General features: G+C 43.6%; 1 protein-coding gene across 13 annotated transcripts in view; it reads right to left on the reverse strand.

Moving 5' to 3' along the window:
• Magi1 (membrane associated guanylate kinase, WW and PDZ domain containing 1) overlaps positions 1-19,108 on the reverse strand; it is a 650,887-nt gene that overhangs the window by 112,209 nt on the left and 519,570 nt on the right. For all 13 annotated transcript variants that reach the window (XM_059258241.1, XM_059258239.1, XM_059258243.1 and 10 more), the window contains exon 4: positions 8,351-8,557. In XM_059258241.1, the coding sequence (XP_059114224.1) occupies positions 8,351-8,557 (207 nt within the window). The remainder of the gene's footprint in view (positions 1-8,350; positions 8,558-19,108) is intronic.

Raw genomic sequence — 19,108 nt, forward strand, 5'->3', positions numbered from 1 at the left:
TGGTTTCATGATTCAGGAGGAGAAAAAAGATCAAACTGAAGCCACAGACTCTGTGGCATTTTTGTAGGTTTTTGTATAAGTTACTTAGTCTCTCAGAGTCACTCCCCTGTAGACATTTCTGAGTTTTGATAGACACTGGCAAAGATCAAATAGTGACAAATTAAGCTGGAAAGATTACAAAAGTTTAGAATAAAGAGACAGCTATGGCAGTGAGTCAGAACTGAGACTCCTTTGGGAAGCTAAAGAGACTGTTCCTGTGAAAACTAAGACAGCTACCCCAGAACAGTATCGTGTGGGTGGACTGATTGGACTTGGATCCTAGAAGAAGGCTCTAAGTGAATGTGTCTCCTTGCCTCCGTATTAACCAGAAACATCAAGGATGATGTCATCAAAACACCCATAAACAGCACTGTTGACATGCCTGCTGACTTTTTATAGAGGAGGATGATATTAAACGTCAATCTCCATGGAGCTTCAAAACACAATAATCAAGATATAGTCATTTTCTGTCTCCCATAGTCACTCCCCTGTAGACATTTCTGAGTAAAGCAAAATAAGGGATAAAACTGGGTCCCAAGCTGTCTGATGAACAGCTAGTGAGCTCAACACATGAGAAGGCTCCCCAGAAGGTGAATGGCAGCATGCCAAGCCTACAAGATGAGCAGCTCTACCACAACCTAGCACCACTGACTAGGCCATCTGGAGGACTTCCCTGGCCAATATTTCTCCCCTCTTATTTTGGTGCCATCATTAAGGCTCCTGTTTGGAGGCCATGCTGTGTCTGGGTGGTCCAGATAGAAACAGACACAAACCAATGTGTGGTTCCAAGTCACACTCTTGGATTTAGGAATATTCTATCGTGTTTGTTTTTTCCATTGGTTCAGGAACAGGTGCACACTGCAAGGCTAAGCAATGAAAGGCAGGTGTCTTAGTCACATTTCTACTGATGTGAAAAACACTCCAAGACCAAATGCAGCTTGAAGAGGAAATGGTTTATTTCAGCTTACAGTTGTAATCTACTGTGGAGAGAAGTTCAGGCCAGGAACTCAATGCTGGAACCTGGAGACAGGAACTGAAGCAGAGGCCACAGAGGAAAGCTGCTTACTGGCTTGTTCCCTATGGCTTATTCAGCCTGCTTACTTATACCACCCAGGATCGCTTGCCAATGGGTGGCTATGCCCCCAGAGAGCTGGGCCCTCCCACATTAATCATTAACTGAGAAAGCACACTACAAACTTGCCTACAAGCAAACCTTATGGAGGCATTTTCTCAACTGAGTTCCTCTTCTTAAATGACTCTAGCTTGTGTCAAGTTGACATAAAACTAACCAGCACATAAGGTATAGAAATTTTGGTGGAGCAACTTGCAGCCTGTTGATGCTGGAATAATCAAGCAGACAGGTTTCTAACACTTGATGTGCTGCTGGTGGTCCTTCTAACATGGCTTAGCAAGATGTATACAGAGAAAAGCAGAGACAAAAAGTGGAACACTGCCTAAGATTCCAATGGAGCCTTTGAGGTTATGTCTGAAACCGAAGCTGTTCCCAGGCTATTCAACTGCTTAATGCCTCACTTTCTTTCTCAAACCAATACAAGTCAAGTTTTATGACTTGCATCTCCTTCTTTTGGAAAACATCAAATGGCAGATCATGCCAGTGCGGTGGGAAGGCCTAGAGAACCGGAGGCCCAGGATAGGAGGCCGTGGCAGCTTCTGCCAAGGATTCGGCAGAGATCTTAGGGGCCACAGTAGTGGTCAAGGCCATGCCTATAGTCAAGGACATGGTTGTGGTCAAGGATGTGGGGCTCATGGAGGTAAAACCAAAGATAAGGGGTGGATCCCTGTCATCAAGCTGGGCTGACAGGTTAAAGACATGAAGATCAAGTCCCTGGAGGAGATCTACCTGTTCTCCCTGCCCATTAAGGAATCCGAGATTATTGACACCCCCCCCCCCCCCCCCCGGCCAGGCTTATCCCTAAGGAATGAGGTTCTAAAGATCATGACAGTGCAGAAGCAGACTTGGACTGGCCACTGGACCAGGTTCGAGGATTTTGTCACTATTGGAACTACAATGGCCATGTTGGTCTTGGTGTTAAGTGCTTCAAGGAGGTAGCCACTGGCATCCGAGGGGCCATCATCTTGGCCAGGCTTTCCATTGTTCCTGTGTGGAGAGGTTGCTAGGGGAACAAGATTGGCAAGCCCCACATTGTTCCGTGCAAAATGACAGGTCACGGTGGCTCTGTGTTGATGTGTCTCATCCCCGCACCCAGAGTCACTAGCATGGTCTCTGCTCCTTTGCCCAAGAAACTGCTGCTGATGGCTGGTATTTATGACTGCTACACATCAGCGAGGGGCTGCACTGCCACCCTAGGCAACTTTGGCAAGGCCATCTTTCATGCTATCTCCAAGACCAAAGTCTCCTTATCAGGAACTCACTGGCCATCTTGTGAAAACCCATACCAGAGTCTTTGTTCAGAGGACCCAGGCTCCAGCTGTGACCACCAAATAAGAGTTTTTATACAAGAAAAATAAAGTGAATTAAGTCTGTTAAAAAAAAAAAGGTTACTGTTGTAGAATATTAAAGATATGTTACATTTGTTTATGCTGTGGAATATTTGTTTAATGATGCAAAGATGTATTGCATTCTTTTATGTTGCATTTGTTTAACTCTGTGAAGCTGTGTTACCTTGCCTGCCTAAAACACCTGATTGGTCTAATAAAGAGCTAAACAGCCAGTAGCTGGGCAGAGAAAGAATAGGTGGGGCTGGCAGGCAGAGAGAATAAATAAAAAGAGAAATCAGGGAAGAAGAGATCCAGAAGTGAGAGAAGGAGGAGGACTCCAGGGGCCAGCCACCCAGCTATACAGCAAGCCATGGAGTAAGAAGTAAAGAAAGGTACATAGGATAAAGATAAAAGCCCAGAGGCAAAGATAAATGGGATAATTTAAGTTAAGAAAAGCTGGCTAGAAACAAGCCAAACTAAGGCTGGACATTCATAAGTAAGAATAAGCCTCTGTGATTTATTGGGGAGCCGGGTATTGGGCCGCCAAAGAGTAGAGAAAAAAACAACAGTTTGCAACTTATATCTAAGAGTATAGATTAACAGAAATCTAGAAAAACAGAAAGGAAATAAAAAACAGAAGGATCATCTTAAAATTATTAACAGATAGCAATATGAACTGAGTAATTAGCAAGAATGTAGAATGACTCCACAAAAGTCAACACACACTCATTTCTGACATTTCTCTGGAAGTTTCACATCTCATGTGTCCTAGAAACCCCCAGACCCACCACCAACTACTACTAACCACTTGCCTGGCTCCTTGGTGCAAAACACAGGACGGGGGTAAAATTTTAAAGGTGTGGTATATTGTGTTCCCCAATATATTGTGCATCCTAATAAACTTATCTGGGATCAGAGAACAGAACAGCCCCTAGATTTAGAGGCCAGAAATTTGTGGCACACACACCTTTAATCTTAGCATTCCAAAGGCAGAGAGATCCATCTGGATCTCTGTGAGTTCAAGGCTACACTGGAAACAGACTCACGCCTTTAATCCCAGGGAGTGATGGCAGAAAGCAGAAAGGTATATAAGGCGTGAGGACCAGAAACTAGAAACTTTTGGCTGGTTAAGCTTTTAGGCTTTGAGCAGCAGTTCAGCTGAGACCCATTTAGATAGATAAGGACACAGAGGCTTCCAGTCTGAAGAAACAGGATAAGCTGAGAAATTGGCAAGGTGAGGTAGCTGTGGCTTGTTCTGCTTCTCTGATCTTTCAGTGTTCACCCCAATACCTGGCTCCAGGTTTGTTTTTATTAATAAGACTCTTTAAGATTCATGCTACATAAAGGGACTTTTTTTGGGGGGTGGGGGTTGAACCAGGGTTTTTCTCTGTGTAGTCCTGGCTATCATGAAACTCACTCTGTAGACCAGGCTGGCCTCAAACTCACAGAGATCCATCTACCTCTGCCTCCCCAGAGTGGGATGGATTAAAGGCATGTGCCGCCACTGTCTGTCTTAAAGAGACTCTTTTTAAAAGCACCACATTGAGGAAGAGTCAGTTCATATAAGAACCATGTTTTCATACAGTTCTCTAAAGAGTGGAAGGACATAAGATAAGGTAGCATGTGAGCTGTTTATGTGCATGTTTATTTATGTGCATGTTTATTCCCAACTGGGATTTGAGCTCAGCTTCTCAGTCTTGAGCAGCAAACACTCTTACTCACTAATCCATTTCTCCGGCCCCTAAAATTGTTTGTTAACATTTTTGGTTCCCAAAATAGCTGTGCACTTTGGCCAACAGTATAATTCTACTGTCATTAAGTACACATAAGAAGAATTTGCCTTCAGTGGCTCCTCTTAGCTCTGTAATTCAGGGGCCATTTGTAGAAGACTGTCCCACTACCTAGTTCAACCATCAGTCCTGTGGTTAGTGTCTGCTATTATCACATAAAGAAGGCACAGGCTATGCCCTCAGGATGCGTGTGGGCATTATTCCCCTGTTGTCCTACTATTGATGTTGAATGTCACACAGGCATGATTACGGGGTACAACTTCTTCAAATGATCCAAGCGAGGGAGAGCAGCAATATCAGGTTCTTTTTCAATGTCCTGGTGAGTATCATTTTTAATGGGCACATAGTACTTCTCCATTTGGATAGGAGTGTCACCACTTTAGCAAAGCCAGTCTAAAACAGAGCTCAGACCTCATTATGGCACTGTTGTTCAAGAAGCTCTTAGCTCAGAGCAGCTGGCGGATTGCAACTTGAAGAGGTATACGGTGCAAAATGCTTTGAAGCGACTCCTTTTACACATATATCACAGGAGTGTTAATTATTTGAAAGCATCAGTTTGAGTTAGTGCATGACAGCGTCAGTGTTCTGAATTAGTATTCATTCAACATATTCCTTACATACTGAAGTTATCCTATCACACAGACACATCGAGCTACCCCTCCCCTTTTCCCTCTCTTTTTCCTTTCTACTTCCTTTCTCCACCCCACCTCACCCCCATCCCCAGATGCAGTACCTGGAATCTCCCCGAACTTGCACACTGGGCATGCACTGTACCACTGAGCTATCCCCCCAGTGTAGACCATCCCTTTGGAGGACATGCTATTTGCTTTCTTGGTACTAAGGTGGGAACCTAAAGAGCACAAATAGTGATCATTTGGCTTTCTGTTTTGTGTATAAACTAACGATGAGACTGATTTTACCAATGATGATCTAGGAACACATGCTGTCCTTAGATGCTAGACTTTCAGCTGGGGGTGATAAAAAAAAATCAGGTTTTCTGAGACCTGGCTTCTACCAATAGAAACATATAGTAGTTAAAAACAGGAAGCCCACCAGTAACTGCAGCTACTACCATGAATTTCGTCTTGTTTTCTACCAAGCAACCTCTTTAACATGTATGTAGAAGACAGGCAAAGGACATGAAACAAACCCCAGGCAACTACTCCTGGGTACAAATCCTGGAGGGCACTCCTGGGGCCAACTCCAGGGATCCTCTCTTGGAGCCTACTCTTAGGGAACACTACTGTGGTCTACTAAAGACAACTCCTGGAGTCTACTCTTAAAGACCACTCCTGGAGCCTACTCTTAGGGAACACTACTGTGGTCTACTAAAGACCACTCCTGGAGTCTACTCTTAAAGACCACTCCTGGAGTCTACTCTTAAAGACTACTCCTGGAGCCTACTCTTGAGGTTTATTCCTGGGGCCAACTCCTGAGGTTTATTCTTGGGAACTTACCTTTGGGAACCACTCCTGGGGTCTAGTCCTAGAGACCACTCCTGGGACCTAACTCTGGGGTCCACTACAGGGATCTACTCTTGGGGAATATTCCTTTGGCCTACTGAAAACTCCTCTTGGAGTCTACTTGAGGAGACTCTTCCTGGGGTCACTCCTAGGGACTACCCCGTGTGCCTACTCCTGGCATCCACTCCTCAGGACCACTCTTGAGGTCTACTCCCTGTACCCACTCCTGGCATCCACTCCTCAGGACCACTCTTGAGGTCTACTCCCTGTACCCACTCCTGGCATCCACTCCTCAGGACCACTCTTGAGGTCTACTCCCTATGCCCACTCCTGGCATCCACTCCTCAGGACCACTCTTGAGGTCTACTCCCTGTGCCCACTCCTGGCATCCACTCCTCAGGACCACTCTTGAGGTCTACTCCGTGTGCCTACTCCTGGCATCCACTCCTCAGGACCACTCTTGAGGTCTACTCCCTGTACCCACTCCTGGCATCCACTCCTCAGGACCACTCTTGAGGTCTACTCCCTGTGCCCACTCCTGGCATCCACTCCTCAGGACCACTCTTGAGGTCTACTCTGTGTGCCTACTCCTGGCATCCACTCCTCAGGACCACTCTTGAGGTCTACTCTGTGTGCCTACTCCTGGCATCCACTCCTCAGGACCACTCTTGAGGTCTACTCCGTGTGCCTACTCCTGGCATCCACTCCTCAGGACCACTCTTGAGGTCTACTCCCTGTGCTGGCAGAGCTGCTTCACTAAATCTGGCTGCTAGATCTTCTTTGGGGACCTCTTCTTTGCTGGGAGTTAAATCATGATTCACTATTCTTATCTGCTGAACTACTACGATATTAAAGTATTAGAGGTTTTTAAAAGAAATGGTAACACTTGTGCATGGTCCATTTTCATTTTGGAAAAGAACACGATAAACACACAAAATATTCCCAAGGAATGAAATCAGTGGAATTTAATAAAAGTATGCATAAGAATGGCAAATATCTTCTAGCTATTGCAACTAAAGGTCAGCCACTGTCTATTCCATTCTAAATAAAAAAATGGAAAATTTCACAGAATCAAATTCTTAGAGAAAGTTAGAAGTGGCCTAATTCAGCCATTTTATACATAAGTGAGGCTATGCATATTGTCTATAAAAGGAAAACCACCACAAGCCAAGCCTTAACACCTAAGCACTCCTTCTTTACCCAATGTTTCTCACAAAAAGGTTGAGCTACACTATTGCTGATAATAAAATTACCAAAACTTTTTATTGCCACCTCAGGATTCTGAATTTAATGTCTGGCAAAACCTCTGAGAAGTACAAAAGGCTATACATGATGTTCAACTCTAATAGCTCTTTCTTGAATATCCTATTAAATTATCTTGACTGTGGTGGGAGGTAGGCATACAGACTGACCAATCTTTTCACTCACTCTGGCTAGGTCTAACTAGATAAAGACAAAAGTCTGCTGATATGCAGAGAAAAGGATCTAACATGCTGAAAATGGATACACCATCAATAGCTACAATTCCGAGACAGGAAAGGAAATAAAAATACAGGCAAGCCGGGCGGTGGTGGCGCACGCCTTTAATCCCAGCACTCAGGAGGCAGAGCCAGGCGGATCTCTGTGAGTTCGAGGCCAGCCTGGGCTACCAAGTGAGTTCCAGGAAAAGGCGCAAAGCTACACAGAGAAACCCTGTCTCGAAAAACCAAAAAAAAAAAAAAAAAAAAAAAAAAAAAAAAAAAAATACAGGCAAAGTGGAGGAAACAAGATGGACTGGTAAGTCACATAACACATTAGCAACTCCATATATGCTATAGGCTGTGTGTCTGTGCCATGGTGGAAACAATGAATTGCATAGCCATTTATATAGTCACTACATTTTAAGCTACAGCATACAGATCAAACCCACACACTGTGAAAAATACGCTCACTAACTGAGAACATGCACCCCAGCCTCTGGTCTTACAGTGCCCGGAGGCCTTATCCTTAACCATCCCTTCATAATATGTATCATCTCAGTAACCCATGCTCTTTAATGCAGCATGCACATGCACTGTGGAACCTTACAATATTTATTTTTCTATCGTTCCCCCTGTAGGATATACAGTGAAATTTGTACAAGTTAACTGAAGACCTGATCTGGTTTCATTATATCTTTACCTAGATGAGAAGAGGATGCTGGGAGCTCACCAGTATAGCCTCAAATGACAGCAGCCTGATCAAACAAATTTTCATGTTTCAATTCATGATCAACCATGATCATGTCTCATGCTCAGGCCCCCCATAATAATAAATAAAAATAATCAAACAACAAAGTAAAGAATTTTTTAAACATGTTTTTTAGTATTCTGAAGAGAAAGAAATCAGGTTGAGACTGCAGTTATTTATTCCTAGTGCATTAAAGATGGTTTGGGTGAAGTTCAAAGACTCTTAGGAACAAGCACGGTACGCAGACCAAGGAAAGGACCCCCTGTCCCCATGTACCCAGTGGTCACAGTTTGAATCTTGATAACCCCAAACACTGGTTGGAACCTTTCTGTAAAGACTCCAATCACCACTTTGGCACATCTGTTCAGAGGAGACACAATCTATTCTTACCTGTAAAGCTACTGTTCATTTCAGGAACATCATCCTCCTCCTCATTCTCCGTGTGGACTATGCCAGCATTTTGCATATCATTGTAGGACTTTGTTCGCTTAGGGGTCGACTGCTTGGAGCCGGACTGAAGGCTGTGCAAGGCATCCGTCGTGGTCACTTTCCCACTGACTGGCTGGCTGGGAGGTTTGGGTGTCCCATAATAGTTTCCTAGGTGATGGAGAGACACATTTGCATGTTTCAAAATGAAGACTTTTTTTTTCAGCCCCAAGAATTCACATCCAAATCTCTTAGAGTATTAAAAAATGAAGCTGGAAAGCTAGAACATGCTGGATTTCATTTCTAGAATGAGGTATCAAAGGCGTCTTTTCTATCTAGCTAGTTACGGGGTTATAGAAGGGAAAAGGAAAGCCACAGCGTTTTGATGCAAAGAAGTTAGGATAAAAACAAAAGTGGCCGTGCTGAATAGAGGCGTTTCATTGTCATTACATTTGAATTTCAATGGGTCATCTTTTGATATAGGCAACCACACAAGGCCGAATCCGATTAAGAGTGAGTCCCACAGAAGACAAAATTCATGACTGCCAAGATCCTCCCAGGCCTCAAAGGTCGAGGTCTCTGTCTCTCTTCAAGAGGCAACCGGGGCGCCTCTGTAAAAGGAGGGCAGCAAGCACCACGTGGCACCTCTTAAACTGAATGGCAGGATTGACTACAGGGGTTGTGCCAGGTGGGAACAAATCCTCGCCAAGTTTCAACAGAAAACTGTTCACTGATGCCCACCATGTAGTGGTCTTCTTTGCTTCAAGCCATCTTCAATTCCTCTGTGTTTGGGAGGGGGCCCCCCTACCTCTGCTAGGCAATTATGAATGATACATGAAGTGGATACTTTTTTTTTTTTTTTTGAGACAGGGTTTCTCTGTGTAACAGTCCTGGCTGTCCTGAAACTCACTCTGTAGACCAGGTTGGCCTCAAACACACAGAGATCTACCTGCCTCTCCCTCCTGAGTGCTGGGATTAAAGGCGTGCAACACTACTGCCCAGCAAAGTGTATATTTTAATATTTAGAAATGTGTACTTTATTTTCATTTGTAAGTTTGCTCATATGTGTGTATATTCACATGTGTGGAGTATGCTTTTATACTTGTATGCATATACCATATACAAACCAGAACGGTCAACCTTACATGCCATTCCTCAGATGCCATGCACCTTCACTTTTGAGACAGGGTCTCTCCTTGGCTTGAAGTTTGCTGATTCAGCTAGACCGGCTGACCAGTGAGGCTATCTCCACCTGTCTCCTCCTCCCCAGCACTGAGATTACAAGCACACCCTATTACACCCTACTCTTTTATGTGGGTTCTGATGTTAAACTCAGGTTTTTATAACTACATGACAGACACTTTAACTATGTACCTAGTCCCAGATACGTATATTTTAAATTTGGTATAATTACTAAATCCTAACTAGTAAATTCAATTAACTTTCAAAATGAAAAACAATGCTTAAAAAAAAGGTTTATTTTAACCACATACCTTAATTTTCCTAAGAGAAAGTTAATCAAGTGCTCTCTTTGACAACACTTATACTAACATTGCAATAATACTAAGATGATATGCGCGCGGCCGCTGTGCAAGGATGTCATAAAGCCAAAGTTTACTTAAGCAATATTAAGGTGGCTCAATGTCATTATCAGTTGACATGCCAATGTGGATGGGAGATTTCACAAAGCCCCACCTCTACATAAAGAGCCACAGTCAAGCAATGGTTGCTGGAAGAGGGAGAATTGGTTTTCTCCAACCCCAAGTAGTCAGCCCTAAATACGTATGCATATGAGCAACACTAAATGGACTCAGTAGTTTGTGTGTGTATATATGTAACAATAACAACTGAAGAAGTCATGAGTTTGAGAGAGAATGGCAGTCATGGAGGAGTTTAGGGGAGTTAGGGAGGTATAAACGGTGTAAGTACAGTACTCATGCATGAAATCCTCAGAAACTTAAAAAAATTAAAAATTTAAATAAAGTGGGTAATGGTGGCACATGCCTTTAATTCCAGTACTCGGGAGGCAGAGGCAGGAGGAGCTCTGTGAGTTCAAGGCCAGCCTGATCTACAAATTGAGTTCCAGGACAGCCAGAGCTGTTACAACAGAGAAACTCTGTCTCAAAAATCAACAAAACAAAACAAATTTAAATAAAAAAAAAAGAAATCAATGAGTGGAAGAAATAATGATAGTAGTGATAATTTCCTTCTGCAATTTTATGTTTAAAAGCAAGTGATTTTGATATTGTCTTAAATGAAACTTTAAGACGCTTGTCCCAATACAAAAAAAAAAATCTTGAGTACTTTCTGACTAATCTAGATTTGGAAAGCATGTGATATTCAGGAGGGTAGGTACATTGACAAAGAATGTGCTTCCACCAGGCTTTACCTATAACTACTCTTCTGTTTTCTTTTATTGGGACACCTGCTTTCTTGTGGTGCTGTTTTATGGGGTGGGGAGTGGAGGACAGAGGTATGGTCTGGTTTCAGGTAGCCCAGGCTAGGCTGGTCTACTGCCTCTGCTTCCTGGGGCATGAACTGCCACTCTTTTTATACTTGCTGGGATTCCACTCAGAGCTCTAAGCATACTAGCCAACCTCTCTAGCAACTAAGCTATTTCTCCAGCCCTGCAATTAAACTTTTTTAAGAAAGGAAGGCTTAATATTAATGCAATATTTTTTAAAGAAGAAACTCTTTAGAATTCTTTTCAATTTTTTTGTGTATGTGTGTATGTGTATGTCTTCATGTATGTGCTGTGCTTGTTTGTGTGGGTGCCCGTGGAGGCCAGAAGAGAGCATGGGAGACCCTGGACCTGGAGTTATTAGAGATGGCTATGATCTGCCCAATGTGGGTTCTGGGAACCAGCTTCTGATCATGGGGGAGAGCAGCAGCAAGCACTCTTAATAACCGAGTCATCTCTCCAACCCTAACATTTGTTCCTTTAAGTTGTATTTTGAATCCGTAATTTTATTAGCACACGTAAAACTACTTTCTTTTGAGATGGATATAATAATCCATGCCACCAGTGAACTCTGGACATATAAGTTAATAAACACAGGAGCGAGAAATGGAGCCACTGCTCAGCAGCTGAGGGCACTTGATACTCCTAGAGAGGACTTGGGCTCAGCTCCCACCACCCAAATGGTGGCGCACAACCATCTGGACCTTCAGTTCCAGAGCATCTGGCATCCCCTTCTGAACGCTGCATGCATGTGGTACACATAGGTACAGGTAGGCAAAACAATCCTACACATAAATATAATAAATAAACCTTAATAAAAAAAAAAACCCATGGGAGCAAAGGGCACCATGTTTAAACTTTGAAGACCCCAGTTGGCAGTCTCTGGTAAGCTCTCGCTGGAGGCTTTGGTTAAGACTTAAGCTCTCACACAGTAAGTGATCTATCAGTCTCTTATGAAGAAAAATCTTTCAGATTCTCAACTTACAGGCCAAGAAGTTGGGAGGAAAAAGCTGGAAAGAAGACAACCTATAATGGTGTGAGAGGCTAACCCTCACACAAGAAAGAGCTGGCAATTATGTAACAAAGAAACACACTTCATCTTTCATACGTACAAGGTTATGGAAAGACTATTCTATGCTTTCTTTAAAGGTGTGCCTAGGCCAAGTACAGCAGTGTTTGTGAGGTTTAGGAAAGTAAGACTGTTGACTTAAAATTAAATCTCCATAGAGAATTAAACAAACAGCGATAAAGTGCTACTGAATTTAATTTTAATTCCTCCCCATTACTAATATACCAAAAGAGCACACTCACTTTAGAACTAGATGTTGAGTGAAGGCTGATACCTACAAGTCAGAACCTACTGCAAAAAGGGAGGTAAAGGATGGGACCCTGTGCTCTTAATTTCCTAATTACTGTTGCTCACAAAATTATCATCTTAAAACTAATTTACTCTTTGATATCCACAGCTTATGACAGAAATAAATGGCTAGGAAACAAAGTTTCACGTAATTTGACAAACACGTGTAGATTTTCCAACAAACACCTGTCCTCAGTTTTCAAGTTAAAAAAGCCTAGCAGATTTGTTGATACACCCCCACAAGTTGTTTCCCATGTCTACAAAGCAGTCTCGGAGACAGATGACTCGCATATTATCAGATGAACCATATAAAATTAAAACTTGTCGCACATCAACAATGTAGTGTGCCTTATAACAATGAATAAATGTGCATCAGCAATACTGAGCAGCCTTGGCACTGCATGTCAATAAAGCTTGTAAGAGAGAGCCCACAGTTCTAACTCACCATCACAATTTCCAAAAATCCTCAAAGAGTCTGTAAACTGGCCTTTGAATGAATTCAAATTTGGATGCATCTATCTGGATCCTGGACTTTCAGTCAACAAGAGTATAACATTGTAGACGGTCTTTCCCATGTAAGCGCAGGCAGGTGGGTCATGTATAGAGTCCCACAGTTACTCCAGGACTCTATAGCCTGTATCTAGTGTCTTGGAGTTTGAGATCCAAACTGTGCCTTCCCCCCCAAAAAAAACTCCACCTTATCAAGAATTCCCAGTGTGATCATTACGTAGGCCAGGTCCAGCCAAGGTAGAAGCCCAAACCTTACAGAGAATGTGCAGCATGTACACAAGACTCTGTGTGAAGGACATAAGTAATCTGAGGCACTGCAAATGATTCAAAAATTAATTAAGCTTATTGCTTGGCAGGTTGCATCATTTCTGTGAGCCCTGAACCTGGCTGTCCCACAGTCTCCATGTTACCCAGCAGACACTTCCTGAGGTGCCCGGGCTTCAGCCCAAGTGGGAATGTGTTCCTCTTCCTCCGCTATTTTCAGAGCAGGTTCTACAATAAAACTCAACAGGGGTGGTGGGTAGGGAGGGAAGGGAAGAAAGGGGAAGAGGAAGGAAAGGCTGGCCTTAATTAACAGGCACAATCTATGGCCATGACCAAAGCCAAAGAAAATCCTTTCTAACTCACACTTATAAATTAATGAGGGCTGCAAATCAATTTTTAAGAGCTTTATAAAACATTTAAGGAAGACTGTACTATCCCTGGATTTTCAGCAAGAATGAATCAAATCTGCAGCTTCTCAGCTTACACAGTTATAATTTCATTTACATCCTAGGAGAGAACCTTTATTCTAAGTACTAAGTGACGTACTAGCAGTAAGATGTAAAGATATAAATCTTTGTACATAGCAAATGTCAGTATTCTGAAACTTTAGTGGGCAAACAGTCTAGGAACATTAATTACAGATGCTGATCCCATAGGTCAGGGTGGGCCTGATAGTCAAGATTCCAACCAGCGTATCAGGTGATTCTGCAGCACCTCAGGGTTTCTATGTTTAGACAGAGGAAACCATGCCCCGTTTTGTAGGAGAGGAGCACAGAGGACTCTTGTAGGGTGCCACTGTTAGTTCAGCATAAACGAAGAAACCCTTTTCTGTCCCCTTAGAGGCTAAGCATTTGAAAATAACCTAAAGCCCAGAAGGAAATATAGACAAAACGTTTCCAATGAGGGCAGCATCAACCGCAGGTGATGAAGATCCCTTCTCCTTTTGGGGCGGCGGTGTGTGTGTGTGTGTGTGTGTGTGTGTGTGTGTGTGTGTGTGTGTGTGTGTGTGTTTCTATTCTACACTCTCCTGTATAAGCACAGACAGACATCTGTACACTTGGTGAACAGACATCCAGCTCATCTGGTTTGGCCTTGGCCTCGGGGCCCTGAGGACTCTGCTCTGGTCCTCCCCACTCTCAGGCTGGTCTACAGCTGTCTTCTGCATGCTCTCTCACTCTGCCTCCACAGGGCTTCCTTCATTCAGGAGCCCCTCACACTGGGCCTCCTTACCATCTCATGGCTTCCTTTGTCCCTCATCCTTACTACTGCTTGTCCTCAGGACATTATCTCTGATACCAGAGGCTGGATCAAAGCTGTACTCAGCCCTGCTGTGTTAACAGGGAGATACACACCAGTCCCTTTCTAACATCTTCCTCTGCATGTATCAAGTAGTTGGATTCGGCATCAGTTCTCACTTCTGGGTTATGAATTCTATAAGGCAGTAACCACGACAGTTTCCGTGCACGTCTGTGTTCCCTGAGGGCTGCCAGAGTCTATAAGGTACACAGTGTCACTCAGTAATACTTTGCGGAACATAAAAAGGAACAAGTAGTGACAGCACACATAAATCCCAGCCGAGGATCGTCCTAGATACCAGTACTGTGGATCCGGTTTTTAATGACATGACTCATGGCATTTCTCTCCACTCCATTAGTTACACCTGAATAACATATACCTATACTACTTTGCCATGTATGTATTCAACACATTAGGATATTCAGAAGACTCCCATCACTTTCTACTATTCCTTTTCCCACATGCCCCACCCTGTAAATGTGTATTTATATATAAAAAGGATAATAAGCCAACATCCTGTAATTAGATGTTCCTCTGTACCCATGACTTTGAGTATGAGACCAAAGAAGAGACAAGCTAGTATTTATAGTTACCTCACAGCAAAAGGAACAAGTAGCCTCATTTTTCAGTTGAAGGAGATGAGAGCCACATAATTTGTAAATGATGAAGGGCATTAAAACACAGACTGGCTTGTGTCTCACATCTACACACTCAACTCCAGAAATCTCTAAGGATCTCTGAGCAAGAAATTAAGTAAAATTTTCCTAGCTCCAGCCTCACCCTCTTCAAATGCAGGGGAAAGCCACTGACAGCACAGGTTTCCTTTGGTTACTTTCATTATCAACAGAGAACATTCCAAAGCAGAGTGTGCCAACAGAGCTTATCACAACAGACGGCTCCCAGGGCCCGCCAGAGAACAGGACTCCAGACGGTCTCCTTTTCCTCAATGACAAACATGAACTCTCTTCACCCCACTTTATATCTCTGTCCCCCAAAAGTACACTGCCGGCAGCTGCTTCTCTGCAGATCTTCTAGGAAGCAAAACAATCCCATTATTGAGCACAGACATCCCCTTTCTAATTAGCATGCAGAAATATGCAACCCATAACTCCAGTTTGAAATGTCACCCTGGCACTGCACTTCCAGGCTGAAGGAAAATCTCTGTGTGGCTCGAAGTGTATAATCGGTCTCTTCTACCCAGAGGCATTTGTAAAACAGGCATGTTCAGAACCCAGTCCTACTGAATAGTTCATCCCTTGTAAACTCTCTCCCAGGGAAGTCCCAAGGGTGGGCACTAAGGCAGCAACCAGGATTTCAGAGTAAAAATGTCAGCACAGAAAAAAAGAAAAAAAGAAAAAAAAAAAAAAAAGAACCAACAGGGATGGTTCAGTTGCTTTATTTCCAGCACTGTATCAAATAAATTAGCTCAGTGCACCATTAGAAAGTTGGCCCAAGGAGTTTATTCTTAGTTCCTTTGATTTGCTTTGATACCTTGTCTGTCCAGGAAAAGGACAAGGAGCTGGTTTGAGCCGATTCAAGGTGTAAAGCTGATCATTGCCACACTCCACTAACAACTTCTATGCCTTGCAAAAAAGAGTCTGTTGGGAGCACATGCAGCTGTCAACAGTTACAGCTGCTGAGGGGACAGTTCCATGATAGAGTCGGTGCCTACTCCTTAAACCTGGTCCAATTACAGCATTGTTTTCCTTCTTTTTTGGGACAGGCTTCACTGTGTAGTCCAGGGTAATCTAAAAACCATGCTCCCCTTTGCCTCCTTCTCTCTGTCTACCACAGCCCCCTAGTGTTTATTATCTTAGCAAATGTTAGCAACCTAGGTCTAGATACAGAAGACAACAGACTAGGAGGATTATTGTCACCTATCTCTTCTTTCCTTCTGACAATGAACAACAAATACATCAACAAATTCAGCTCTTTGGTTACAGGAATCTCTCTAGATTCAACCAACTGGTCACTACTACCATCACCCATGCAGTTCATAGCTAACCACAACACCCACTGCATAAAAAGCACAGTAGGGTGTTATGTGGTGGTGGTGGTGGTGGTGGTGGTGGTGGTGGTGGGGTGTGTGTGCGTGCGCGCGCGCGCGCGCGCGCACACATGCATATGAAAGTGAGTTCAGGAGCATGTGTGCTATGCTCCATGTATATGCATGCACTGCTGGTACATGGGCTGCATGCTGATCCTTGCCTTCCATCTTGTTTTGAAACAGGGTCTCTACTGGATTCTTCAATGTATACTCCAAGCTCGCTGGCCCATGAACTTCCAAAGGGTCTCTCATCTTTGTCTCCCATCTCACTGTGAGGGTCTTGGGGTTACAGACACACGCACTACAGTGTCCAGGTTTTATGTGGATTTGTGCTACAGCATTGAGCTTTCTGTACAAAGTTGGTAAGTGAGGAGAGAGGTTCTTCTGTGGGACTTTATTTCTCCTTGAATAATTTTTTATTCAAAAAATGGCACTGAAATAAATACAGTGGCCAGCTACCATGGTTAATTTAAATTCAACTTTTAAAAAATTATCAGTTATTCCTTTTAATATTTTGTGTGTGCATGTGTGTGTAAGAGGGAAGGAGGGAGAGAGAGAGAGACAGAGAGGGAGGGAGAAGATATGTGTGTGTCTGAAAGGATCAGTGGCATCAGATCTCTCTGGAACTGGAGTTGCAGGCCATTGTGAGCTACATGACATGGATGCTGGGAACTTTACTTGGGTCCTCTGCAAGAATAGTAACTGCTCTTAATCACTGAGCCATCTCTCCAGCCCCAATGTATGAATTCACAGTAGTTGCAACAGCAACAAATCCCTGTAACCCCAGGCCAGAACAAATCCAAGCATGGTGAAGAGAATTTGGCAAATGATCCCTACTGACATCTATTAGCTGAGAAGAGGGATGTTAGTCCCTGGTTAAGTTGACTACTCTTTAGTGGAAGACCACACCTCCAAGACTATTTGGGCAGCACAAATTGGTCTGGAAAGATTTGAGGGCAGTGGGGAGACACACAAAGTGTGTGGTAGACAGGATAGGTTTAATCTGGGAAGAGTTGGGGGAGGGGAGTGAGAATGACTAAAACACATTGTAAGAAACTATGAAAGAAGTGATAGAAAAGAAAAAACCCACAAAACCTCAACTGTTCAGGGGCTTGAGAGATGGTTCAGCATTAGGAGCACTTGCTGTTCTTGCAGCAGAGGACTAGAGTTTAGTTCCTAGCACACAGATGGAGTGCCTCACCAACCACCTGTAACTTCAGCCTCAGGGGATCTTCATGGCCAGTTCTGGACTCCACGGGCACCTGTACTCAGGCACATAGGCACACACATATCACTTTAAAAAGTACAAATGAATGCACCTGTTGAGTCTGAAGAGCCTTAGCAGGTTAGTGGCTACCATGTGCAGAGTTGAAAATACAGCGGGCGTGGTACACTGAACAAAACTCTCCATGGACAGCGCTGGCTGGGGGAAGCCGAGACGGGCTGCTTCGTGCCCCACCCACAAGCCACCATGCTAACCTCCTCTGTACTCAACACAGTCGGCTTTCGGCTCATGCCTTGGGTGCTGATGACTGGGCTCCCTTGCTATCTACAAGCAGTTCACCTGGCCTTCCACAAGCTCCCCTCTTCCAGCTGCTTCCTCGACCAGCTGGAGACAGCACCTGCCACAGCCTTCTGGAGCATGCTGCAGAATGCCCTTTCAGAATGCATTTTGCTTTTGTTTTGTTTAGTATTTTTGTTTTTCCCAGACAGGGTTTCTCTGTGTAGCCCTGGATGTCCTGGAACTAGCTCTGTAGACCAAGCTGGCCTCAAACTCACAGAGATCCACCTGCCTCTTCCTCCTGAGTGCTAGGATTAAAGGTGTAGGCTACCACGCCCTCTTTCTTTCTTTCTTTCTTTCTTTCTTTCTTTCTTTCTTTCTTTCTTTCTTTCTTTCTTTCTTTCTTTCTTTCTTTCTGTCTATTGCATCAGAACCTGAGAGGTTCTAATCCATAATCAGATGGCTCTCTTCCCTTGTTTTGGCCCTGTGGCAAAGCAAGACATTGGGACAAGAAAAAGGTGCATGCCAAGGTGGAGCAATCTGTTCATGTCATGCGTCTAAGAGGCAAAGAGAAAAAGAATATTCTCAATATTCCCCTTAAGAGCATATTCCCTTTGATTTCCCCAAAGCATTCTAACTAGACTGACTCCATCTTTTAACAGTCCCATCACTCGCCAACAGCAGCCTGGGCTAGGAAACAAGTGTTTTTAATGCACAGCTCTTGAGGACATTTATCTGAACAAAAGCAATCAAATACAGTTATTTTTAATGGCATATTTAAAGAATACCCTGTATAGTTTGGTTTGTTTTTAAGGAGAAGAGCTGTCTCAGCTCAGAGTTTCAGAGTGCTCAGTTCACAGCATGGTAGGCCCGGAAGTAAAAAGTGTTGTAATACCAGGCTCTTCCTTTTTGGAATTAGAGGCCAAAGGAAATTCCAGATAGCAAAAAAAATGTGGGTGGAACCTGGGAAATAAATACATATACTCGACTGGCAGGTCCACTGGTTTACTAGAAGGAGATGGGAATATGCTGTGTAGCAATTTACGTAAGGGGTGTGTGTGTGTGTGTGTGTGTGTGTGTGTGTGTGTGTGTGTGTGTGCAAGAGCTAACACTGACTGGGATGTACCTGTGCCAGGCACTCAGCTAAGCCCTTTGCAATCACTTCCTCATTTAGTCCAACTCACACGGAAGTGCTGCAATTACCAAGGGGAAAATGGAGACTGAGCATAAAATGATTTGCCAGAGGAGACACAGCTCCACAGCACAGGGCCGAGACTCAGATCCAA

Source organism: Peromyscus eremicus, chromosome 3 (assembly GCF_949786415.1).
Source record: "Peromyscus eremicus chromosome 3, PerEre_H2_v1, whole genome shotgun sequence".
Lineage (NCBI taxonomy): Eukaryota > Metazoa > Chordata > Mammalia > Rodentia > Cricetidae > Peromyscus > Peromyscus eremicus.